Source organism: Vanacampus margaritifer, chromosome 2, assembly GCF_051991255.1.
Source record: "Vanacampus margaritifer isolate UIUO_Vmar chromosome 2, RoL_Vmar_1.0, whole genome shotgun sequence".
Classification (NCBI taxonomy): domain Eukaryota; kingdom Metazoa; phylum Chordata; class Actinopteri; order Syngnathiformes; family Syngnathidae; genus Vanacampus; species Vanacampus margaritifer.
The window spans coordinates 23,755,911-23,782,741 of record NC_135433.1 but is presented as its reverse complement, the minus strand read 5'-3'; the positions used below and the strand labels follow the sequence as shown (position 1 = coordinate 23,782,741).

The 26,831-nt window shown below is 41.1% G+C and overlaps 1 protein-coding gene and 1 long non-coding RNA gene across 3 annotated transcripts; one reads left to right on the top strand and one right to left on the bottom strand.

The window, feature by feature from the left end:
- Window positions 1-5,751: 5,751 nt before the first annotated feature.
- Window positions 5,752-26,551, top strand: gprc5ba (G protein-coupled receptor, class C, group 5, member Ba). 2 transcript variants are annotated; one of them, XM_077556845.1, is made up of 4 exons: window positions 5,752-6,219; window positions 14,028-15,059; window positions 18,071-18,207; window positions 22,010-26,551. In XM_077556845.1, the coding sequence occupies exons 2-4, from the start codon at window positions 14,030-14,032 to the stop codon at window positions 22,052-22,054; spliced, it is 1,212 nt and encodes a 403-aa protein (XP_077412971.1). In that variant the 5' UTR covers window positions 5,752-6,219; window positions 14,028-14,029; the 3' UTR covers window positions 22,055-26,551. The 2 variants fall into 2 exon arrangements, with proteins under 2 accessions (XP_077412971.1, XP_077412970.1); XM_077556844.1 differs by having other exon boundaries at window positions 18,071-18,231.
- On the bottom strand, window positions 15,134-16,576 carry LOC144043330 (uncharacterized). Its single transcript, XR_013291089.1, has 3 exons — window positions 15,849-16,576; window positions 15,541-15,674; window positions 15,134-15,418 (listed from the first exon to the last, which is right to left on the bottom strand). It is a non-coding gene; the product is annotated as an uncharacterized LOC144043330 (long non-coding RNA).
- Window positions 26,552-26,831: the final 280 nt, after the last annotated feature.

Below are 26,831 nucleotides of genomic sequence, written 5' to 3'. Positions count from 1 at the left end.
GGCTATGAATAAAACCTTTGAATGGTTCGAAATAGGGCTGTGCAATTATTACACTTCACAATTACAAAATTGGCATGACCGTAAACAAAAATAAATGATTATTAATACTCATTTTGAGTTTAAATTTATATATTTGCACCTTTTTTTATTTTAAAATGACTAATTTAATAAATCTTGTTTGCTGCAAAATTAACTTACATAGTTATAGTGTTTCAAATAATTTTATTTGTCTTAATATTTTTAAAATGTTTAAACATTTTCTTGTTTTGTATCAAAAAATAATGTTTTGAATAATAATAATTTTTTATATTTTTTTCTATAATCGAGCAGCCCTAGTTCAAAATAAAAATGCTACTCACCAGTGCTTAACTTTATTTCCAATTGGCCAGATTTTCTTTGCTGCTTCAAATTCAACACATGGAAATGTTTTGCTGAAATTACTGAAAAGTGTGCTGAATCTGTGTGCAAAATCTCGCCTTCACTTGAGCATAACAAGCTTCATTCATAACGAGACAGCTGCAGCGTTTTGCTCCCTTCGTTTCTGCAGCGCTGCCTCTTTCTGATGACGTCATCAACCAATCTATTTCATTCATGTTGTTGGTTTGCTATTACGTAGTCTTTGTGCTCCCGATGAAAACCAATCTAGTTTACTGCTGTATGCTGCCATCCGCCAAAAACGACAGTGCGCTGTTTTCAGCACCGCCACCTGGTGGTCAGGAGGGACGAAATTAAACTGAGCGTAGACAGGAGTACAGGGAAATGCAGCGTAAGGTGAAAGTAGAAGTGGCAAATGAGGAATGGAGGTATGGAAGATCTGGAAAAGCTTATGACGCGGTGCCCCGAGAGGAACTGTGGTTTCGTATGAGGAAGTCTGGAGTGGCAGAGAAGTATGTTCAGGTGGTGCAGGACATGTATGAGGACTGTAAGACAGTGGCGAGGTGTGCTGTAGGTGTGACGGAGGAGTTCAAAGTGGAAGTGGGACTACATCAAGGATCAGCTCTGAGCCCTTTCTTGTTTGCTATGGTAATGGACAGGATGACAGATGAGGTTAGACAAGAATCTCCATGGACTATGATGTTTGCTGATGACATTATGATCTGTAGTGAGAGCAGGGAACAGGTGGAGGAGAAGCAAGAGCCGTAGCAAGACGGAGTATCGGTGTGTGAATGGAAGGGACCCAAGTGGAAGAGTGAGGTTACAGGGAGAAGAGACCAAGAAGCTGGAGGAGTTGAAGTATTTAGGGTCAACAGTCCACAGCAAGTCCAAAATTTGTCAACAAAGGATCCTCCAATTAGCAACTCTGAAACTAACTAGCTAGCATGTACAATGTCATCTTTAATATTTCTAGCAGTGAGATTTTTGTTTCTACAGTATTTGATTCAAAAAGGAAACAAAACAGAAAACCTAACTACGTTAAGCCAAAAACTAACCACATATTTTTAGACTAGCTTGTATTCTCATGGAAAAGTAAGGGAAGCGAAACCCTACTGAACACATATATAGGCCTACAGTAAATCACTTTGTTGGTATACACACATTCCATAGATTTGGAAGTCGATTTGTATTGTTCACTGTTTAGGAAATAAAACCTAGCTAACTCATTTTAATGTTAATGTCATTAGAATAATTCACCTGTGCCAATGATGGCTTGCTTGCTAGCAGATGGATGGTTGGGTGGATAGCTAGAAAGAAAAAAAACTATTGATTTATAATTTTATAATTTCTAACTGAATAGTCTATAAATATAATAACTCATGTGCTATGCAAATGCTTGATAGCCTACTTTGTTATACCTAGTGAATAAATAGTATAGGGTGGTACTGTAAATTGCTAGATAGGTAGGCAGGTACGTTTTACTTAGATGACATTTTAACCAAAAAAAAAGACTAAATCTAGCTAATGTTAACAATTTCAAATATTTCTGAACTAGCAAGCATAGTGGATCTGATTTTTTTTTTCCATAACTGTGCCACATTTGCGTGCTGCTAGGCAGACACTAATTGTGCTTACGATGCTGTCGTTGGCAACTTGGGGCTCTGCTGCCCAAGTAATCAGAAAAAGGACAGCGAAGACAGCTAGACAGAAGCGAAACTGGAGCAAAAAAAAGAGCCTGTTTAAGATGTGAGGAGTGTCTGGAAACAAAGTGTGTGTGTGTGGTCTTGTTTTTGTTACATAGTGGGGCCAACATTTCGGGATTTCACAGAGTTGTGGAGCCCACCCGTCCATGAAGGGCTATTTTGCTGAGCCCCACAAGTTTAGACCTCTTTATTAAGGGTCAAGACTTGGTTTTAGAGTTTAGGTCTGAATTGGGTTATGGTTGAAGTTAGGGTAAGGAATAGGGGTAGGCAATCATTTTTGATTGTTGGGGTTAGGGGGAGGGGCTAAGAAATGCATTATGGTAATGAGATGACCCCACAAAGATAGTAAAACAAACCTGTGTGTGTGTGTGTGTGTGTGTGTTTAAAATTAGACTCTCTTCCTGCTAATTTTGGACACCTGCGTCCTGTCATAGTTAAAACATCCTGGCTTTCATCCCGGTGTCCGTCTCTGTAAACTGATGCAGTTGTGTTGTTGCAAACACAACAAACTATTGTTCCTATCGTCACATAATCCTAAATCGGCTTCAAAGTTTGCAAGTCAGAGTCTGAGCCCGTCACATGACCGCACTGTTATTCTACCATGAATGCTGAATGAAGCAGAAGGCCCTCATTGGCTTCTTTAATGTGACCCTCAAGCTAAAGATTGGAAGCACAGATGTCAATGCATGACCAGGATACAATCTGCCTCACAGAATTTGAGCATGGAAAAGCTAAATAAAATAAAAAAATAAAAGTAATATCAAAAGGTCATTGACTTTTAGATTGATTGGAATTTCAATACTTCTTTCAATTGTAAACTATGCACAACCGATCATCTAATCAATCTATGTATCATGTTGAGGAGTTATTGTAATACATTATTACATGAGTTGTATGGAACATAAAAATATTTTGCATATGCAACATACGTTATTGACAAATTATAGCATGATCAGACCAAATGACAGGTGTTCAAGAATAGAACCTTGCTGTACCCCATATCTCCTCGGTAGTGACTCTGATGCATAGCAACCTGTTATCAGCAGCAAGCGGAGCGCTTCAAACTCTTTTATTACCAACGAGTGATCTGATTTCTGTTGAGATTTTCTGAATAACAAGTCCACAGCGTAACTTCGTGAGGTTCTTTTGGTGCCTGATGCCGTTGGACTTTGTTACGCTTGTCTAGCTTCGTGTTACCTAACTAAGGCCTGCAGCGCACACTCACTGATGTGAACCACCATGAAAAAAAATGATAGTTGGCAGTTGATTTTTGAGGACTTAATGTTACTTAAACCTGTGCCAGCCATAAAACCCAACACCAACCCTACAACCATTACCAGTCATGAAGCGTTCCTATTTTACAGCTAATTTATGATGATGGATGCTGTAACGAGCCCCCTTGTTCTGTCCAAGCGTCCCTCGGTGATGATATATTAAGCAAGCTGACAAATGGAGACGGCCGTTAATCTCGGCAGTCGGCTTCCACCTCGTCTTCCCGTGTTGTCGCACCTGTCACATTAGCCTCAAGTTGTCAGCTGCCACTCCACATCGCCACGCGCGTCACATGGTTTTGCGTGGATTTATGCCAAAATCAGGGGGAACGAGGCAATAAAAGAGGGAATACCCTCAGGCACAATGTAGGTAAAAGGTGTAAAAATAATAATAATAAAATGAGGGTGTGACTGGCTCATCCCCAAAACAGCATTTAAAGCATTAATGCACACAAGATCATCACTAAATTAACAACCTCAGTCTTTTTTTTATGGAATCCCATAAAATGAAGTGAATGTGGTTATTATTAGTCAGCTGATTTAGCACGAGCAGCACACAGCAACAATTTTTTTTTCTTCTTCTCACAACATGGCCACAAATGAGGCGGCAGGGAAAAGACGGGTTGTCCTAGCGGGGGGTGGGTGTGTCAGCCTCTTAAGGTCCCCCAACCCCCCAAGTTAAGAATGACGGGAGCAGCTGAGACGACCACACAAATAATAAACGTCACGGCAGCTCACGGCTTGTCAAGCACATTGTGATAACAAGACACGACACAGGAAACAAGGCAACATTTTCACAATAAGAGAAAAGCTATCTATCCATGAATCTTTCTTTATGTCCGTCTATATATCTGTCCCTCTAGCCCAGTGGTGGCCAAGTTCGATGCTCGAGAGCCACTATCCAGCCTGTTTTCAATGTCTCCCTACTTCAGCGCAGCTGAATTTAATGATCAGCTCATCAGCAAGCTTTGCAGAAGCCTGATGACGATCCTGATCATGAATCGGGTGTGTTAGTGGAGAGAAACATGGAAAACAGGCAGGATAGTGGCTCTCGAGGACCGAACTTGGCCACCCCTGCTCTAGCCGTCTATCAGCCATCAATTATCCATCACTATGTAGTGTACCCTTTCCATCCATCCATCCATGTATATAACGTATCTACCCATCCATCTATTTTCCTGAATACCCGGCACAAGATCAGGTAAAATACTGGGCGTCTAAGAACAGACACATGCGGGACTCCGTCCTTCCCAGGCCAATGATTTTGAGTTGTTTTTCTTTGTCTAAGATTCCCAACAGAAAAGTCTACATAACCATTTTCAAAATAGCATGAAAATTGGGTGCAAGCCTATATACTATGTTAAATAAAAATACAAAGTGGTCACATATGGTGGCAGGACTTGAGGAAGGGCTGTGACGCCCTTGTGTGGAACCCCAAAGTGCGCGTAATGACAAGTTTGGCGCCTCAGTTGGTAGCTAGCAGCCACTAGTGCGTGTGCAGTTCGTTCCTTTAGCAATAACAGTGCATCACATAAACTTGTGGACATAAAGGGAAAATAAACTGAAAAATCATACTCAAGTACTGTACACATAACATTATAAAAAAATATATATGATGAAAACCGTTTACATGCAATAATATAGCATGCAATCCATCCACCCCTTTCTATAGAGCTTGTCCCCCCCCCCATTAAGGTCACGGGTGAGTTTGAGCCTATCCCAGCTAACTGAGTGAGAGGCAGGGGACACCCTGGACTGGTCGCCAGTCAGTCACAGGGCAGAAATAACCATTCACATTCACATCTATGAACAATTTAGAGTTTTTAAATGAACCTAAACGGGCTTGTTTTGGGAATGTGGAAAGAAGCTGAGATTTGAACCCGAAACTTCAGCTGGGAGGTAGCTGAATATATAAATCAAATATAAATACAGTATGTTAAATGAATGTTTTTGGAAAGACAATATTGAAAAATGGATCATGAATATAAATAAGGTACTGTTAGATTAATTTAAAAATAATAATGCTTACACTGCATATTTGGTGTTTGGGGGCTATTATAGTAGCTTTACCTTATTGTGAAAATACATAACTCATTTTAGATTCAACCTGACTTAACACACTCTTTTTGAACAAAGTGACCGAAGAAAAACTCCAGAACTAGTGAAAATCTATTAATTGCAACTGCGCATGCGTTAAGGGTTGTGATCATACAAATAGTAGGCTGTATATAAAATGTGGTTATTGTCTGTCAGTGTCAGCAAGCAATTCATTTACAAGAGCGCGCAGTGAATTTGTGTTGTCTGTGCGTGGACGTGCGTGTGTGAACATGCGCAGAGGCGCAGGAGGAGGAGGGGGAGGAGGAGGGGGAGGAGGAGGGGGAGGAGGAGGGGGCTAATCTTCACGCGCGTTATGCGGAGCGCAGTTTTTGCGTGGCTCTCATCCAGTGAGCAGCAGCACAACAAACTGGACTTTAACGCATCAGCACCTTGCCGTACCCTCCGTGGTGGGCTTCTTTTTTTTTTCGCGAGATGAATAAACAAAGGAGTTGAGTGGTAGGGAGGAGGGGGAAAGGGAAATCACCACGCTCTTCTGCGTTGGACCTGTCGGGACACATCTGCGGGTGGGGGTCAGCTGATCCGCTGTTCCATGCCATTCGAGCTGCTGCGACCACCGCCGGTTCCGAAAGCAAGTCCGTGGGAAGCATCTGGGCCGGCGGCGCGCGTGTGGATGCGAAGAGTCGAGGCGGACGACACGGCTTTTTCCGAAATGTGACATTTTGAGCACGGACTCTGGTCGACGCTGCGCAGAGCACCTCCTTCACTCGTCCACCCACCAGCGGATCTATTTGCATCGATTAAAAACAAAAAAGGTCGGTCGTGTACATCATGTCACCATAAATAGCTCATTTCCAATGCATTAGAGTAGAGGGGGTGGGGGGTAATGAATAACCTGCAGTGAATGTGTGTTGTCTGCACAATGCACGATTGCACAAAGCTCAAATGATGATTATTATTATTTTTTAAATACACTCAGCATCATTTGACCTCCACACAAAAAGCCTGTTGGTGTAACTCTTGTTTGTTGGCGCTGGCGTCCTCCATTTTCATCCCTCCAACACACACACACACACACACACACACACAGTGTGTGATATTTTGGGGAGTGTCAAGCAGTCCATCATTGTTAAGAGGTGAGGTGTCATTCTTTATTCCAGGCACACACACATTTGTAACAATGCCGCCTCAAACAAACACTCTTCTGGAATGCCCCGGGGAGCCTCCATGTGGCCAACATTGTCAAGAGGAGAGGGGCTGGTGGGGGGTGCTAGAAAAAGAGCATTCTCTACATGTGTGTGTGTTTGCATTCAGCTGCTCCTTAGGTCAGCTAAAAGCAGGAGTGCACCCCCTCTTTTTTTGTTGTTAGTGGGAACCCCATTGGCACGGCGCTGCCTGGAACTCAGTTGGAAATGAAGCTCAAATAGCCACTTGGGTGCCATTACAGGAAGAGGAAGTGTGGAAATGGGCGCCTGTGGATGCATCGGCGTACGTTAGTCTCGGCCAATAGATTTGAGCCTTGTTACTGTCAGTTTGTCAATTTGAAGGAATGCTACACGTGTACGTTGTTTGGCTTACAGTGGTGCCTTGAGATACAAGCTGTCGTTTGATGTTTTGGTTTTTCATTGACTTGGGAGCAAAAATCGGAGATACGAGCACTATGCGGTGGCAGTGAACTCAGCTCACTCCAAAACAAGTAGTGGTTTGGCATTCCTAGTTGAAGTTAGCTGTCAAAGTAAACAACATATTGTTTATTTGAAACAACCACACAGTTGGGAATCTCCGCTATCTTAATGCAAACACACAATGCAAAAGGTCATAGGCGGCTAACGAATAGCATCAGAGTGGCAGTGTTATAAGCTAGAACTTATAACCCTTCAAGCATGACATTCTCAGGCATATATACTTTATTATCTGTGAAAAAAATGACTGATATTACTGCAGCTGACTGATTCGGCACTGAAGCTCTTCTATTATACTGCCCCCTGGTGGCCAAGACACACATATCAGAAACAGCAGAAGAATGTCCATTGAATTAAGCAAAAAATATGTACATATTACACCATTACTGACTGTGTTTACATAAGGTGCAATATACCACAGTGCTATTTTCCTTATTAAAATCACATAAAAAAAAATTGTTAAACTTAAATCTCATGTATATCCTCCCCCAAGGAGGCTGTGTTTTCCTCAACGAGGTTGAAAGATTGGAGGGTTGAGAATCAAATTTTCACCGCTGGAAATTATGGAAATTGGATTAGTCTGTTGGCAGCACGGTAGACAAGTAGTTAGCATATCTGCTTCACAGTTCTCAAGTTGTGGGTTTGAATCTTCACCCATTGTAACAACATGCATGTTAGGTTCATTGAAGACTCTTAATTGTCATTGGTGTGATGGTGGGTGTGAACTATGAAGCTGCTGATAGTGCGGTGGAGGTCTTGAGTGTGTGTGAGAGCGTATGTGTTAGTGTGTGTATGTTTGTGTGGACTCTATGCGCTCCAATTATTATTATTTTTAATTAATGGCAATGTCCCTGCTTTCCCTTTCCATTTATGTGCGTGCATCAACCCATCCACCACACACACTCACATACAGATCGCATTCACAAACAGCTCTCACACACATACAGAACATACACTCACGAGCACGTACACAACCAGATCACACAAAAACACACATTCGGATCACATAAATATTTGTGTGTGCACAGAACACACACGCATTTGCAGAAGTCTCACACACACTCGCACACACACACACTTTTGCTCTTCCTTGCCACCGCCACTCGTTTATGATGTTAACGATCTCCCGCAAATCAATTGCTGCCACTCGCGTGTGTGAGTTGTGTATTTATAACCCGCGGAAGTGAAAGACGACCACATGGCTGTAAACATGACTCGGAGTCTATTTTGGAAAGTTTGGGATGTCCCCACACACACCATCAAACCCCACCTGACAAGCCATATTATGTGTTTATGTGAAGTGTGTGTGTGTGTGTGTGTGGGGGGGGGGGGGGGTTAATCACCGGCACATTTAATTGCCAAGTCAATTAGCATATGGTCCTGCTGCGAGTCCCTGTCCCATGCTAATGAGACCTAATTAGGCCGATCGGGGACGCCCTGAAGAGGCTGGCAAATCTTCTTTTCATTTTTCCGCATGTTGACTCTCAGCAGTCAATCAGCCTTTAGTCCCCCCCCCCCCCCCCAACACCCCTAGCCCTAAAATTTCATCACCAAGTCTGACTATTTCATTGCGTCGTACATCATTCTTAAAGATGAAAAGGATTGCTAACATCATTGCGGTGAACGGAGAGACAAACGATGGATGCTTGGTGTTGTTTAACTCGGAAGTGGATTTCAGTACATTGTCCGCTATTTTGCAACCCCCAACAAGCACCTCCCACCCCCAACCTAAGTGCCTGCCTGCTAGCTGTCCAAAAGGGGACAAATGACAGCAAAATAATAGCACGATTACTACGCGAAACAACGGCGCTGTTGTCTGGAAAGTCCCTCACAACAAGCATGTGTCCTGTCAGCAGGTCCGTGAGTAAGATGACTTCATGCCACTTGCTCAAATTGAAACAACACACAAGTTATTCTTGCTCAAGAGAGCAGAAGAAGCCAAAAGATCAAGCCTCAGCACTAAACTTTATACATTTAAGTTGAGAAGGTTTTTTTCCCCGCCATGGGAAAAAAAGAAAGTAGTACCTGGACTCCAATGCCAATATTTCCCATTGAGATGAATTGAAATGCCATTGAAACAGTTTTTTACAAATTGTAATATGTTTAATCCATTTTCAGGGTCAACAACATAAAACCTTCATGAACTGCGCAGGTGGCGACAAGTTACAGTGTAACATTATAACGCCAAAAAAGTGAAGCAATGTCAAATAAACCAAATATAAAGTAAAATGACTAATATGACTGAAATCAAGCTTTTAAATGTCTAGTAGGTGTAAAAGATGTTATGTACGTTTTATTTCAAGTATTGGGTATCGTTGATCAGATGTGTATTTAGGCCATTTTTGGGGGTGCTCCTTCCTTTTACCAGGATATGTGAAAAGTTTCTTGCTTTCTACCATTCAACACCAACACATTATTTTCATTACTAGTCTGTTTTTTTTGCTCCTCAATCATGTTGCTACGTGCGCATAAGGGGAACAAGTGTTAATATTAATGTCTCTATTGTGCTGTTATTGGCTAGCTTACTATAACGTGCGTGGCGTGTGTGCATGGTGTGTGTGTCTGCACAGGAAAAAAAGTATCCTCATGGAGTAGGTCATGGACATAAGATTGTTTTTCAGCAAACAAAAGCTCCATTTTGAAGTATTTGTATTAAAGACGAGATGTAAAAAGGCAGACACAAACTAGTGCTAAAGTCAATTTGTTTTGTTCATATTTTTTTATATATGTCTGCACTTCACCCATTCACAGTCTTGTACATGCATTATTATTATTATTTTGTAGATTCAAGCACATTTCTTTTTTGGGATGTGTATGTAATGTATGTTTTTTATAACATAGTACAGACAAGCATAGTAAAAAACAAACAAAAAACAATCATTCTGTATTAAGTCTGTTAACATAATTTATATGTTGTGTGTTTCATTTAAAATAACATTTCAAAAACAAGTCCAAGGTCCATTTTTGTTAATTCTAACTGTAAACTGTGTGGAGCTGGTTTACTCCAAAATCATGCATACTGTCAATGCGTATGTTGAGGAGCTGTTGTATCAAAAAAAGTACCCTTCTCAAGAAATTAGGGTTGGGGTATGTTTATATTTGAAGTCCTTTTCATAACTTTTATTAGATTCAGATTTACTCACTGACTTCCCATGCAAATTTTGGAGCGGGAAGTAACCCAAAACAACGACAAGCTACCTATCACATACCCCTCGTTGTAGTACCCAAGCACCCCTAAATGTCTTTATAGCACCCCTAAACCTCTGATCCTAGAATCGCCTGAAGCACGCTGATACCAAACACTGATACTTAAGAAGAAAAAAAATCTGACATTGAATAAGTCGTCCTTGCCAGTACTACAGTGCTACACTGCGGCCATTTGACACATCGTTGAATCATCATGTGTGTCAGAAAGGGTCGGAATTATCTGTCATTGCATTGATTGGAATGTTATGTATCGATACGAGTAGTATGTCAAATGTAAAAACAAGCTAACAACTAGCAGAAAAACAACAGATATATATAGAAAGAAAAAACTAACAAAGAAAGAAAGAAGTACACTGAGCATTCGGCTGCAGTCTCAAGTGTCATGATCCACGAGCGCCATTCCTCCGCAAAACGACCCGGTCAGCTCATCAGCTGGATCGATAAATTGCCACGTGTACACACACATTGACTATAACGGCCGGTGACACAATGAGAATGGAGAGAAGTCGTTAAATGGCCATAATTGTCTTAATTATTACCAGTGTGCTATGACAGTCGCACGCATTGGACTGCGTTATTTATCACCAACACATGTGGCGAGTGATCATGTGACCACCATGCATTAAGCATCAAAGGGATTATGTACTGCAACTGCTTTTCTTTTCTCTATGGCTGTGTTGGGTGTCATTTGCATTTTCCCTGCTCCCTAATCGTGATACAGTACAGTGTAGGGATTTTTATACAGCTTTGGAAAAAAAATAAAAGACCATTGACAAATGATCAGTTTCTCAGATTTGACTTTTTATATACATATTGCATATGACAGTGTTTATTTTATTCTATAACCCCCTCAAAACACAACAACTGAATTCCAACCTTAACCTTCGTAAGCACTTTTTGTAACGTCCTTATTTGGTGCCGTGCCCTGAGATGGTTTCTAATGTCAAATGTTTGCCTCGGCTCAAAGGTTGAAAAACACGTAGGGAATAACCCGTACTCAATACTCATTCACACTACATAATGGCAAAGTCACTATATAGGGCACGATATAGTGCATAGGGAGTGATTCCTAACACAGCCTATGTGCAGCAGCCATGCAGCAGCAGTTGCACAACTGGCAGGAGCTGGACCCCCCACCCCCCACCGTGTTACATAAGACGCACAGAATGGAGGCAAGGAAGAGCAGGGAGAGGGGAAGCCAAAATGGAAGAGGGCAGAGGAGAGGAGAGGGATGTAATTGGGAAGGAGAAGCAGAGGAGACGTGCTATTGAAAGGCCAAATGGCAGGCTTTAAAATGGAGGAAGGAAGAGAAACAAGATGAAACGCTATCTTCTGTTAGCTCGATTACAATTCAACACAATACGTGTCTATGACATTTTCCCATAGAAGTCATCCAGCCGTCATGCTTGGTCTCTGTATGTGCCCAGTCAATTGCAGTCAACTCACATTCACGTGTAAGGAAGCTAACATTCATGTTCTTTGGATTATGCGAGAAAGCGGGCAAACATACAAACTCCACACAGAAAGGCCAAGAATTGAACCTAGAACCTCTCGACTCTGAGCGAAAAGCTCCAAAATGTTCAACCAAACAATTAATTACAACAAATTAAAGTCATTTAGCATAATGCTAACATATAATGTACAATGCTATTGATAGGCTAAAGGAAATTAGCATTAGTTATGGTAATTATAAACCTTAAAAAACTGCTACTTCTCTACTCTGCAATCATCACATTGGATTAAAGTCCTTTAGCCTAATGCTAACATAAAATGTGAAACAACATTGGCAGGCTAAAGGAAATATAAATGTATTTTGTGACTCACAAAAAGAGGATTCGTGTGATGTCCAGCATCTTGTGCTTGCATGTAAAGGTCTACTTTGTGATTTTGCATGTGACTGCCTTGCACGCATGTGATTTTGTGTGTGTTGCCACTGGCTCTTCTGTGTGTGCGTGTCCTGCAGCCAGAGCAACCATCTGTGCGAGAAGGAGTGACAGGGTGACAGAGGGTGGGGGTGCCGGGGCGAGGGTCTTCCTGCCTCATGTTGCGAGGGTCTCCACTGCGTTCTTCTTCATGCTTGCTCATTAAGAGCTGACAAAGAAGAAGAGCGCTCGCGAATGAAAAAGGAAAGCATGAGACAGAGGCGGAGCTGTCCACTCTGCTTAACATGGCGAGCGCTCTCTTGTCTCCGTCAAGATGGGGGAGGTAACCATGGTTACCGGTGGGGCTGGCCAGGAAAACAATGCTTTTTGGAGGAGCTCAAGGTGAAGGTGGGGTGCACATCACAAACCACTGTTTCTGTGTGTGTTTTGGTGACTCATTCCTGGGTTGGGGGGGGGGGGGGGACTAACAGGCACTATGGTGAAACTACAGCAGGGAAACAGGGAGGGCCAAGAAAATTTCGCCGGCGGGGTACATGAAAGAGATGTAAACACATGAATATGCACCATGCATGCATATTAGAACACTCGGGAGGTGCCCCATGAATAATCATTATTTACTTTTAGTGGTAAACAAGTGCTACTCATTAACTGCCAGACATTTTACAGCATTTTCAAGAGATAACCCCCCCCCCCCCCTTTTTTGTTTTTATAATTGGTAGACTGCCAAACTGTGCTGATCCAAAATGGGGTACCAATGTCATCTACTGGTGGTTGCACATCAGTAAAGTTGCTTCCAAGTTCAAAATTGACAGCAGATCAGCATCCCTATTGAAAAATGTCATTGAGGAGTATGAGATAAAAACACATCATTATTATTTTGGGAACAGAGAAGTGATACATGAAAAATGTTTTGCTTTGCATGTGTCGTGTCACCAGTCACATCATTAGGTTAGTTTTAGATTGCCACTACCCGAGCAATATGCTATTCATTTAAAATTTTAAAACCTTGTACAAACCCTGATGTGAAACCAGCGTCATAAACGTTCGTCCTTCAGTGGCATACGTGCTTTACAACTTACCATCCCGACAAAAGTGTGTTTTTCATACAATTGTTCAGTTTTCATGGCGTTCGATGTCTGCATTGTTTGATGAGAGCAATATGCAAATAAAGGCTAAAAAAAACCATCTCGCCTGTTATTAGCTATTCCGAGATTTGAGACTTCAACTCTGTTTCTTTGTTCTGGAGCTTTAGTGAGTTTTCTTTTCTTCTGGAGATTCAGATCTCTTCTTTCTGAAGTGCCAAGAGAGTTTCTTCCTCAAACAACTTGACCCATTTTTGTGACATAATCTAAAAGAGTATTACGTCATTTAAAAGCTGTGTAACATCCTTTACAACTTCATATTTTTAAAATTTATAAATTTTAAAATGGCCGCTAAAAATATATATTTATTTTCAATCCAATGCAAATAATTGTTGTTGCTTCAAGAAAAAAATAATCACAAAGTTTGGTGATATGCTAATGTTCTGTAGTCATATAAAGGACTGTAACTATAAAAGTAATGTTGTTGTATTTTGTTAGCTATAGCATATTAGCATGGCTAAAACGGAGCTTGTACATTTCCTTGCTTTTGAATGTGGTGCATTGGCCTTTATCAGGTTGATAAAAGTTGTGCAGACTTTAGGGTGGAAATCGGGCTGCAGTCGTTGATGAGTTGCTGCTGTGCTGCGTTTCCGATGGTCGCCATCCTTCTCCTTAGCTTTTATGATCTGGTTTATGAGCACAATGGCTGTCTTTGAACATTTCCCCCTCCCTCACCTACTTCTCTCTTGTCTTGTTTTTCTTTCTAAAGAGATGGCGTTCCCCTGGTTTCCGGTGGTGTTCCTGCTGCTGCTTACCCACGGGGCACAGGGCCAAGACCCCGAGGACTCGGAGTCGCTGCCCACGGGCTGCGGTTGGGGCCTGGGCCGACCCTACACCCTCCTGTGCGACCTGGACGCCGTGTGGGGCGTGGCGGTGGAAGGCGTTGCCGCGGGCGGTACTCTGGTGGCCGTCCTGCTGGCCTTGGTCCTGCTGTGCCGCCTGCGCCACATCGGCGAGGCGGAGAAGCGCAGCGGCGTGGGGCCCGTCCTGCTGCTGCTCCTGGGCGTGGTGGGCTTGTTCGGCCTGAGCTTCGCCTACCTGATCGAGCAGGACGAGTCGCTGTGTCTGCTGCGGCGGGCCCTGTGGGGCCTCCTGTTCGCGATTTGCTTCTCCTGCTTGCTGGTGCAGGGGGTGCGCCTGCGGCGGGTGGGCCGGGAGCACCGTAGCCCGGGCGGGTGCGCCCTGACGAGCCTGGCGTTGGGTCTGAGCGCCGTGCAGGGCATCATCGCCGCCGAGTGGCTCCTCCTGACGGTGCTGAGGGAGGGCCGGGCCGCCTGCGAGTACCTCCCCATGGACTTCTCACTAGCCTGCAGCTACGTGCTAGCGCTGCTGCTTGCCGCCTTGACTGCCGCCGCGCTGGCCCTCTGCGGCAAGACGCGGCAGTGGCGCTGCAACGCCATCTGGCTGCTGGTCACCTGTCTCCTATCCTTGCTGCTGTGGGTGGCCTGGGTGGGCTTCTACCTGTACGGCAACGACTGGCTGGAGAAGTCGCCGGAATGGAACGAGCCGGCGCTGGCCGTGGCGCTGGTGGCCCAGGGTTGGCTTCTGCTCATCTTCCACGCCATTCCCGAGGCACACCTGTGCATGAAGCCGCCGCCGCAGCCCACCGCGCCGGACTACTTCGACACGTCGCAGAACTCCACACGGATGAGGGAGACCAGCTTCGACGAAGACATCCCGCTTTCTCACCGGCAGTTTGTGGAGAATCAAGGCTACGGATACAACGATGAGAACACCGCAGGTAACGGTCACAACCTGAAGTGGGAGACTGAGCAAGTAGAAGCAAACTGAAACGTGTCACGTACATACCTGAAAATGCTAAACTCACAAATGAACCAGTGAGAACTTGAGTGAGGTTTTTGTCATTTTTATAGCAGAGTGATTTCATGTTTTATGGCTCCAATCTAATCTGGAGGATTTATTGCGTGGTGATTTATATTCTGGGTAATTGTTTGTAGACAAATTGTGGTTTTCCGCAGATTGTGGGCATTTTGCCAAATATAATCATTTTGGTCTTGGATCACAATGCATTGTTTTGTCCTCTACTGCTGTCAATTTCACTTTCTTAGGTTGTATCTCCATCACTATCATCTAGGTTGCCTGAAAAAAAAGAAATGGATTATGGAAAAAAAGTTTAGTGCAATAGTGGTCTAAGTCCACACATCAATCTATCAATATTTCTTGAAAGATGACAAACAACATTCAGTAGAAACTCTGCTTACTTCCTGAGCCTTCAACCCATCTCTGAATCTCACTCCGTTGGATGTTTTTGTGGGTGGTGAAGCCTGTTTTCATGGGTGCGGCCATCTTGGAAATGGGAGTTGGCCCAGTGTTCACAACAATAATGGACTGCCCCCTATATGTCAACATCGGAATGATTATTAGTCATCTGAAAATATAAGTATTTTCTCTATTCATTTCAGGGGGGGAAAAGTGACTGTAATGTCCTCGCATGTGGGCAAGGAGAGCCACAATTGCTAATTGCAACAACCAGTGAAAAACAGAAATACAAACTGACAATTTTACTCACAAATGAATTGCTGTAGGCCTTGATGCTCACACTGAACGAGTCCCGACATCAGCTCCTGACACTCAGTAGGCCACACCCCTTAAAGGCACACATCTAACACATGAATATTGCATTACATATAGCAATTAGGAGACATTCCTCCAATAAATACGACCACATAGGTCATTTTGCAGAGGTCCCAAATTACGACCAAGTGTTTGCAAAAATCCAAAAGCAAGGTTTGAACCCGGTTAGTTTGGTCCAAAGACAAGTGCTTAACTGACTGAGCAATTTGGCCAGTGATTGGTTTTGTGTTGTCTACATGTTTTGTTAGTATTGACTACATGTTTTCTAGGTCTACAACCTCACTGTGCCTTTTCCTAACCTCAACCATGAGTGTCCCATGTAAAGACGTAACGTCACTGAAACGTCATCCTAACCCCAACCATTAGTCCGACGGCAAATTGACATACAAACATTCGAAAAACACTGTGAGCGTTAGAAAAAACACTATGATCATTACCTGCCCGTTAGCTCAGTAAGATTCGTTCAACGTTCAACTTCCGAACAGATGACCCGGGTTTGATTCCCATTACTTTCCCCTATTTAACATGGCTGATACATGGCCGAAAGAGGTCAGTAAACTACAATATGTAACACTTGGTCGTATTTTGGTGCATGGTAAAACGACCAATTTGGTCGTTATTGTTGGATTTCTTGGCAATTAGGGCCCGACTGAGATGGATTAAAAAAAAAAAAAAAATAGGCTGATGCAGATTCTGATATTCGGTTGGATAAAAGTCTGATAACCGATTAATTGACTGATTATTCAAAAAAAAAAAAAAAAATATATATATATATATATATATATATATATATATATATATATATATATATATATATATATATATATATATATATATAGGGCAGCACGGTGGCTGACTGGTTAGCACGTCCGCCTCCCAGTGCTGAGGACGTGAGATCGAGTCCGGGCTTCGGCCTTCCTGGGTGGAGTTTGCATGTTCTCCCCGTGCTTGCGTGGGTTTTCACCGGGTACTCCGGTTTCCTCCCACATTCCAAAGACATGCATGGCAGGTTAATTGAACACTCCAAATTGTCCATAGGTGTGATTGTGAGTATGGTTGTTTGTCTCTGTGTGCCCTGTGATTGGCTGGCAACCAGTTCAGGGTGTACCCTGCCTACTGCCCGAAGCCAGCTGGGATAGGCTCCAGCACCCCCGCGACCCTTGTGAGGAAAAGCGGTCAAGAAAATGGATGGATGGATGGATGGATGGATGGATATATATATATATATATATATATATACATACACATATTTGATTTTAAAAGTGCAAATAACAGCCAATTACATCAGCTGGCCAATTATTCGTAATTAAAAGTAATTACATTTTATAAAACAAATTTTCCCCTTTACTTTGTTTTTATACATTATAGTGGTACAGTATATGTATTAAAAAGATAATGTTAAATAAAACTTTTTGGGAGGAGTTGGAACTATGGGAGTGCGGGATTGCCAATGTGGGGTAAACATTTTTGACTGGCAAATAGGTTCGAACATATTTGCAAGTATGCTTGAACATATAAATGTATTCAAAGGTATTTGCAAACACGTTCTATTTTGCATACAAGTATGTTTGAGCGTTTAAACGTGTTTTCAAAAATGTTCAAACTTACTTGTAAATATGTTTGTTTTAAATACAATCAAACATATTTAAATACATGGATTGACTTGCGCATGTGCTTGTAAAAAAGAGCTATTTTTAGCATTTATGCTAAATTATACCAATATGTTCATAAATGAAGTACATAAATATTGTTTATTTGTAATTTATATGATTTATTATTATGTCTGCAGTGCATGATTTCCGTTACGTGTTATGTTTATGTGCATATGCAAGTCAATATCCTGTGGCATTATGGGAAAAAATGATACATTTTTAGCATTTCGCCTCCAACTATGTTTGAATCTATTTGAAAATACGTTCAAACTTTTTTGCAAGTCAAAAATGTTTACTCCACATTGGCATTTCCTCACTTTCGTATGGAACTGATTAACGGCATCTCAATACATTTGAAAACAGCAAATTGATTTGATGTCCTACAAGTAAGTTGGTCACGGAATTAATGAAATGTGAATTGTGGGTGGGGGGCAAATTTCTGCACTCTCAGCTGAAGATGCGCGATGACTCAGTCAATCAGCGAGTGACTAATGTTTCCGTCTAGGCCTGAGAAGCGGCGGCGGCGGCGGAGGCGGCGGAGGCGTACAACACAGCAGCAACCCGGGCGCCAGGCCCAGCGCCCCCTTCCGAAGCAACGTCTACCAGCCCACCGAGATGACTATGATCCTAAACGGGGGAGCGGTGAGTACATCCTCCCAGTCGCAGGTACACACGCCGCTTACGCGCCGCTCGCTTCGCCGACCGCCAACCGGACTGCATGCACAACCGTGTGCGCATCTCTGGATCATTGCGACAAAGCGAGGGTTTCAGCCGTGAGTGTCTGCATGTTCCAGCGTGGCTCACCAAAAAGCCCTTTCAGCATTTATTCCATTATATTCAGATTACCGTTTATGTTACGAATATTGTGAATAGCGAAAATACGCAAGTCATGGAAGGACATGAAGAATTGCATCACATGAAGCGCCTCAACTGACGTCAACATAGTTCCTTGGCACCAAGAGGCCAACGGATGTCCAAGTAACACTTTTATTACTATTAGCAAGTCTTTCGAATGGGAAAATTTGCAAATGCAGAATTGTAAATATGTTAGCCGGTTCACTGCACTTGTGCGCTCTAACTAGTCTGACAACTAAGCGCATGAATAGAACAACTAGTGCACAATTGTAGAACAAATGCCTTACTTGTAACATTTTTGACATAACTAGTGTCATTTTTGGCCTACTAGTACAAAACTGTAGGATATCAAGGATATTGATTTGAGAAAGGTCTATGTACTAGTATTCTCTTTGGCATACTAAGTATAGTTCAGTATGCATCTGTGCGCCAGGTTTATAATAGTTTGTGATTTTTCAATATAGTTAGTTTTTATTTCATTTTTACTTTTTCTTTTTTTAAATTCAGTTTTAATAGGTTTTTAGAGAAAGTTTCTTGGTTTTTCTTTTTTTTTTTTTTAATCCCAAAACGTTTCATTTTAGTTTTGTTTTTAGAGAAAGTTTCTTAGTTTTTAATATATATTTTTTCAAAATGCTTCATTTTAGTTTAGTTTTTATTAGTCTAGTATTAGTTAAAGTAGTTATTATATATGCCATGTTTGCCAAGAAAAAAAAAAAATATATATATATATATATAGTTTCATAAACCTAAAATGTAGGTTTTTTTTATTGTTTAAACATTTTAATTTTATTTCATTGGATGTTATTGTTAGTTTTCTATAATTACAATAACCTTGCTGCGTGCTTCTAATGCTACTTGTGCAGCAGTAAATGCTAGCTAGTAGAATTTTAGAATGCCATGACATGTAATTGTCCTACTCGTGAGGAAGCAGGTACTGTTACATACACCTTCAGCTGGATATCAAATATGCTCAAACAGATTTATGAAAAGCCATTTGAGCATATATTTGATATCCTTGATAAACAACTACTGACATTCTCAAATTCCACATGCTTCACTGTGCGCAGAAGTCAACTGTAATAGTTTTGCCTCACTAGTAACATGCATACTAGTATGCCAAAGCTATGAGCAGAAAAAAACATTACTAGTAAGACACCATCGTCCTGAATTGTCTTACTAGTGAGGACAAAGAGCATACAGTACTGGTACATGGACCATTCACTGCCATTGACGCCTATATATGTCAAAAATTAATTTGAACTATTTTTATTAGTTACATTTTATACCTCGATTTTTTAAAATTGTATATTTAGAACAGATATAAAATTGTGAGTTAAGTAGTGAAGTCATGCGATTAATTACAATGACAAATTTTAATCGCCTGATGCCCCTACTTTTTAATAATCTTTTCTTTTTTAAATCTTTTTTTTTAAGAAGAAAAGATTATTAAAAATTAGGTGCGTCAGGTGATTAAACTTTTTAATTGTAATTAATTGCATGACTTTACTAGTTAATTCACACACGAAAAAGATTATTAAAAATTAGGGGCGTCAGGTGATTAAAATTTTTAATTGTAATTGACTTCACTAGTTAACTCACGATTAATAACAAGTTTTATATCTGTTCCAAATGTGCAATAAAAAAAATCTAGGTTTTCATACTCCTAATAACAAAAAGGGGGAAAAAAATATTAAACTAATAGAAATAGTTCAAATGGATTTTTGACGTATATAGGCGTCACTGGCAGTGAATGAGCTAAGCCGGATATCAAGATATGGAATAAATGCTCAAATGGCTTTCCATAGAGGTCTGCATTTTGTAAGCACGTGCATGGATGGGCTTTGACACAAACGGTCATTCAGTTGACGGTGATTTGTGTATGGCCGAGTGGGGAAGAGAGTGCGTAAATAAGCCGCAATGCTATCTGTCCTGCCGTTCATTAAACACGATGAATGGCCGTTCTGGCTTTCCATTTAGCTGCTATGCAACCACACAAGGGCGGCACAGACGCGGAGGCAACAGCGGCTAAAATATAGCCTCTTGTCACCATTTTTAGTACTGTATTGTCGTTGGTCTTTTATTGCTGAAAGGCTGCGAACAAATCCGCCTCACACGTTCACATATTAAAGCTACAACATGGCACTTATTTGACTACTTACAGTGGATATAAACACCACGCCTTACAATGAAGCATGGTGGTGGCAGCAGTATGATTTGAGGCAGTTTTTCTTCAAATGGAACCGGCGGGGCCTTAGTCAAGGTGGAGGCAATAAACAGCTTCAAATACAAGTCAGTGTTTTCACAAAACTTTCAGGGTTTTATGAGAAAGGAAGAAAAAAAATTACTAGAACAACTGAACTTTATTTGGAGTTAAATAGTGGCAGGTATGTGCTGACTCCCATTTAATATGAGGTTAAATGCGAAACACTTTTTGTCTTTTTTTTTTTTACATACTGTGTAACAAAAACCTGACATTTGAATGGGGGGGTGTAGACTTTTTATATGCACTGTACTCCTCTGAGATTAAGAATTCTATTTTGAAAATAACATTGCAATGTAAAATAAAGTGGGGGGAAATTTTCAATCAACTTAAAAAATGTAAATTATTAAATTATTATGAACACATTTAATTTGCTAATTATATTGGACTTACCCAAATAGAATGTATTTATTATTCTAATATTCTGATTTAAAAAAAATACTATCTCTGATTGGCTGTAAGAAATTGCAACTTTGTATTGCATAAGAGGGGACGTGAATTAAAATATGAATTAATTTATAGTAGGAAATTACAAATTTTGTATTATCATAATGGTATTTATTTACAATAATTGGGTTATTGTATATATTTTGATAATTTTTCCCCATTATTTCATACATTTTCCCACTAATTATTACGCATGTGTGGATGGTGGTGTGTAATAATAACTACATATATGCACCTGCTATGCAAGTGCATGAGCGTGACGACGCATGTGTGAGCAGCTTAAGCTAACTAGAAATCAAATTCATACTCTAACTGAAGTGAAGTGTTTTTGTTTATATAATATGCTTTGATTTGTATTATTGGTGTTTTAATCGCTTTTGGCTGTGGAAGTCTATACAAGACTTCTCAGCATATTTCCAACTTATCTCATTCACTGCAATTGACGGCTATAAACGTCAAAAAGTCATTTTAACTATTTCTATTAGTTTAACATTTTTTTCCACTTTTGTTAACAAGAGTATGAAAACATAGAATTTTTTTAATAATCTTTTTTTTTTTTAAGAAAAGATGATTAAAAATTAGGGGCGTCAGGCGATTAAAATTTGTAATTAATCGCATGACTTCAATAGTTAACTCACAATTAATCAAAAATTTTATATCTGTTCAAAATGTACAATGATTTTCTTCTAGGTTTTCATACTCTTGTTAACAAAAGTGAAAAAAAAGTTAAACTGATAGAAATAGTTCAAAAGAACTTTTGACGTCTATAGCCGTCAATGGCAGTGAATGAGTTAGCATTGAAATGGGCTGATTTGTAAACATATTGTACAGCTTGTCAGTCACAGGCATAACACAATTTTATTTATGTGCCACACCCTGCAGGTGCCCTCGGCCCCTCCTACCTACACGGGGAGGCAGCTGTGGTGAGCGGAGGGAGATCGTACAGACAGCGAGGGGGCGGCGCCGAGTTTCGAAGGGGAAGCGAGCTTACTTCAAAAAATACACGGATGCCACTTTCACTCTGTACAAACTGTGTGCCAATCAAATACTGTGCGTAAAAAGGAGGCCATGGAGGACAGAGCTAAATGTCTTCAAGCACACAAATCTCGAAAGAAGGAAAAGTACACCAAAAAATAAATAACGTGGCTTTTTCTTTGGCTTGACTTCAGTACTGTTAAGCATCCCTAAAACTGTGAACATCCTTCATTTGGCTCTGTCCTCCATCAGTCCTCAGTGTCAACAACAACCCCCTCACCCTGTCAAAACGCTGTATACGATGACACATAACAGACCCCCCCGCCTTTTATGTTTTTTTGCATGGACACAAGAAGTGAAACGGATAACAACAAAAAAAATCACCTGCACAGAAGCACTGGAAACGAGCATCCCGACCGGCGTCTTCAAATCTAGGCCAAACGCCGGGGAACTTTATCACACGGGAGGAAATGGAGCGAGGAAGTTTCTGCAAGACAACACTATATTTAGAGCGAGATGTGTGGAGACAACCGAGATCAGATTTGCAGTTCGAGGTTGGAAAATGAGGAGGAGGGGGAGGGAGAGTGCAAGTGTGGAATCTTCCTTCCTTTGGTCAGAGAAAATGAGTGGGAGCGGCCGTCATCTTCCTCCCTCTTCGCGTCTGGAGGACGACTCTCGTTTCAGCGGTCTCCATTTCAATGCTGCTTCTATTTTATTCTGTCACCGGCGCGCACTGAGAAGCTGTGTACATACTGGAGTAGTCATGTGTATATACAATATATATACATACGAACAAAAGCCAGATTGCTTGTTTACTTTATTTTCTATTATCAATTAACCATGGGCTGTTTAGACGAGTGTTTCCCAACCTCTAGTGAGCCGATGCACATACTCTACCACATAAATAAGAATGATCTTGTCACACTTTCTTCACTCTACTTGGTATCAAATCTGGGTCTGTTTAGTTGACGCTTCTGCCCATCTCGGGATCCAAAGCATCCGCTCCACAAACAGAGGCGTGGCTTCAGTGACAGGCTGCTAATTGTAGATTATTCACTATCACAGGATTTTGTGGTGATTATTTTTCCTTGCTGACTTCCTCTTCATTCAACAGGCCAGGTCCACCTCTTAAAGAAAAACGCATTCAATATCACTGATACGACGGACGATGGAAACCCCATTTGAACAAAATAACACCTGCACATGTTTTGGTATCATATGCATATGTTGTCAAATATATATAAACTATTTGGTCGCTACTTTGTGGATTTTATCTATTGCGGTGGTGGTCTGGAACATAACGCCGCAAGGGATTACTGTACTTTATTGTGTTGTATGAATGGCAATAGGTGAACATGTAGGTTAATTGTACCTTCTGGCATCCAGTGGATGAACATTTTATTATCCCGCCTGTCACTATACATTGCTGTCATTGATAGAAGATCACTATTTGTAGTGAATCATTTTTACACCAACGTGCTAAGTGGTTGGGAATCACTAGTTTAGACGCATAATATGATGTGTCAACTGCTATGTTTATTTTAATTCTTTCTAAAATGGTTGCTTTACATTCATGCATGTGTGTGCTCTTACATTCTTTTTTTGGAAACTTTTTTTAACATTATTATTAGCCAAATCATTTTAAGTTCGGGCAGTGTTTGTTTTTTTGCATCGAGATAAAAAAAAATGGTGTGAATATTAGTCGCATTTCATGCAGTAACAGAGACGAGACTTTAATACTGTTGAGAGTAGATACAAACAGCAGAGCAGCGGAACAGGCGCAGTGGAGCCCTCACAGCAACACATGACTAAGAAAAGGCCACTGCAGTGTGTTTATGTCTGTTCTAAAACAGGAACCACTACACGACAGGCACAAACACAGCTTGCCCTGAAAAGCTACTTACATGAGCAACAGGAACAGAGGCTAATGTGTGATGCAGTGGGTAAGATTAGCAACAGTTGTGGAGGGGAAGCGTTAGCATGGGGTACAGGAACAGGGTCAACATAAGGTATAGGAGGGTTTATATGAGCTACAAGAAGAATGTTTATCACGGGGAACAGGAACAGAGGTTATTATGAGTCACAGGAACAAAGATTAACATGAGCAGCAATAACATGGATTAGCATTTGCGGCACGAACAAGGGTCAGCTACAGTAGCAGAGGTTAGCATGGATGTACAGAAACAATGGTTAACAGGGGCAAAAGGAAAAAGGGTGAACAACATGGGCTACCTGAACAAGCGTTGACATGGCAACAGCAACAAATGTTAACGATGGGTTGCAGGTAGGCTACGGGAACAAAGCACACCGTTGGTTACAGGAGCAAAAGGGTTAGCATGGTCAGCAATGACAGTTAATGGGCAACAGGAACCAGGGTGAAAAATATGTTAACACACCAGTTAACATACAGGATCAAGGTTTAACATGGAGAGTGGAACAAGGTTAATGTCACTGACTCCAGCAACAAGAGTTAATAGTTAGAAATAGAACAAGGTTAACGTCACAGGCTGTAGAAAACAAGATTCATCTCATTAGCTACAGCAACAACCGTTAACAAGGGCAACATGAGCAAGGGATGACACAAGTTACTGTCATGGGCTACAGGAGCAAAGACAAAGTTCACATCGTCAGGAAACAGTAAATAGTGGCAATGGGACCATGGGCAACAGGAACAAGGTTTAAGACCACCCACAGGAATAGGAGTTTATGTGGTCAACAACCATGGTTGACTCATTCACTGTCAGCTGTTTTCAAAGGAGTTGCCCATTTTGTAGCCGCTTTAGGGCATTTTCATGGATCTTTCAAACTCCACAGAACATTATTGTGTTCTGTGGGAATATAAACGGAAGTGGCCAAAACTAAGAGAAGACTCAGATTTTCTGTTGGCTTTTTCCGTTCTTTAGTAATCAGCATGTTTGATTTCCCCGAAAGTGATGGTGTCTGGCCAAAAAGTGGAGAAAACGTGCACTTTTTTGGTGAAAAGAGACATGTCAAGCAGAACAGCGACTTTGGCAACAAGATATTTTTGCTTTTGTGACGCTTGTGACTATAAAACAAAACCAAGACTGGGAAAAGAAAGCCATTCAAAGTCTATTGCGAACTAAAACAGCAGCATATAATATCTTTCTGTCAAGGCTCGAGTTGAATTTTTACCTGGCATTCGTCATTTTCTCCAGCTTTTCTCACACTCTAAACACACACTTTCTACTAACTCCCGCAGCACATTTTGTGTTCACACATACATTTCCTTATTCTGTTCAAGTGTGTTTTCATTTCTCTGACAAGCACAAATCCATCCCCTCATTTTTTTCTTCTACTCAAAAGCTCTGCTGCTCACAAAAACAGAGCAATCCAACGTCGCCATCTACAGGAATCTTTTAGTCATTACAGTGGTTTGCAAAGTGTGTGACCGGTCTTCCACAACTACCTGTTAAAAAACGTACGTGACAAACGTGTCAAGGGCAGTAAACGGGATGACTCCCGTTGACAAACGAGAAACGTCCACGGCAGTGAATGAGTTAACGGGGCAACGGGAACAAGGGTTAGCAACATGGGCAGCAGGAACAGGGTTTATCATGGGAACAGGAACAAGAGTTGGCATACAGGAACAAGGCTTAACAGCAGAGGCTATACATGAACATGCGCTACCTGAACTCCGGTTAACGTTGACATTGATGACGTGAAAGTGTCAAGAGCTACCGGGGGACGTTTTCAACACTTGTGATGTTTTCACTCAGTGTGGAGTATTAAAAAAAATCAAATAAAAAGTGACTTTGTAGATTTTGCACTGTCGACTACCTACAGCTGTATGTGTGCATGCTCAGCACCATTTCTACATGTGTAAGATCTTTCTCTCAGACGTACTTTTGAATACTAGCTATTTATGTGGAGGTCATGTGACAACAATCTTCATTTCAGTGTACATCAGATGACGCATTCAATGTCTGTCAAAGGAAGCGGATTCTTAAGCTTCACGTTAGAAGGGAAATGGGTCTTAAAAAAATATATATATATATTGCCATCATCGCTCGACCCAGAAAGACTTTGAAAGAGGGTACGAACTCTTCCACCTGATAGATCATCTGTGTGTTCTAAATGTGGTGAATTTGCACAACATTTCTATGTAAAGTGGAGGTGGGTGGGTGGTTTTGGGTGAGGGGAGGGTCAGTGTCATTTATCCTCCCCCAGGTTTTGACTCGTCCTTGCCTGTCCTGTCCTGATGTGTGTCGCCTTCAGACTGTTCCATCGGGACAGCTGACGGAGGGGGGTGATATTGTTTTTCACAGCTGTGACTGTGCAGTGACGCAGCATGCCTATGTGCTTAATTCATCCTACCCCCCCGCCACTACTAGCAAATATGATATTTAAAAAAAGGAAAAAAAGAAACACTTAACTCTTTCTGTAACTAATTCAGGAAAAAATGTTCAATAAAAGTGTCATGTTTAGGTACATTTGACTGGATGCGACTTTGTTTCAAGGACACAATATTACGTGTTTTTTATGTATGGAGGACCAAAAATGCCCAAATTAAAAATAAATGGCAAAATAAATGACTAAAAGTGAAAATAAAAACTGATATAAAATATCATTCGAAAAAAATATATATATGAAAATAAAAGTAGATCTAAAAAATATATAATTTAAATTTAAATACAAATGTATTTATGTATATACCTGTGTATATTTTTATTTTATTTCCATTTATATTTTTTTATATCCGTTTTATTTT

Excerpts from the sequence above, each read along its gene's own strand:
- gprc5ba (XM_077556844.1), top strand. The coding sequence starts at position 14,030 with ATGGCGTTCCCCTGGTTTCCGGTGGTGTTCCTGCTGCTGCTTACCCAC. Across the intron at positions 15,060-18,070 it reads CAACGATGAGAACACCGCAG|GCCTGAGAAGCGGCGGCGGC; the intron begins GTAACGGTCACA and ends GTTTCCGTCTAG. Across the intron at positions 18,232-22,009 it reads GTACATCCTCCCAGTCGCAG|GTGCCCTCGGCCCCTCCTAC; the intron begins GTACACACGCCG and ends CACACCCTGCAG.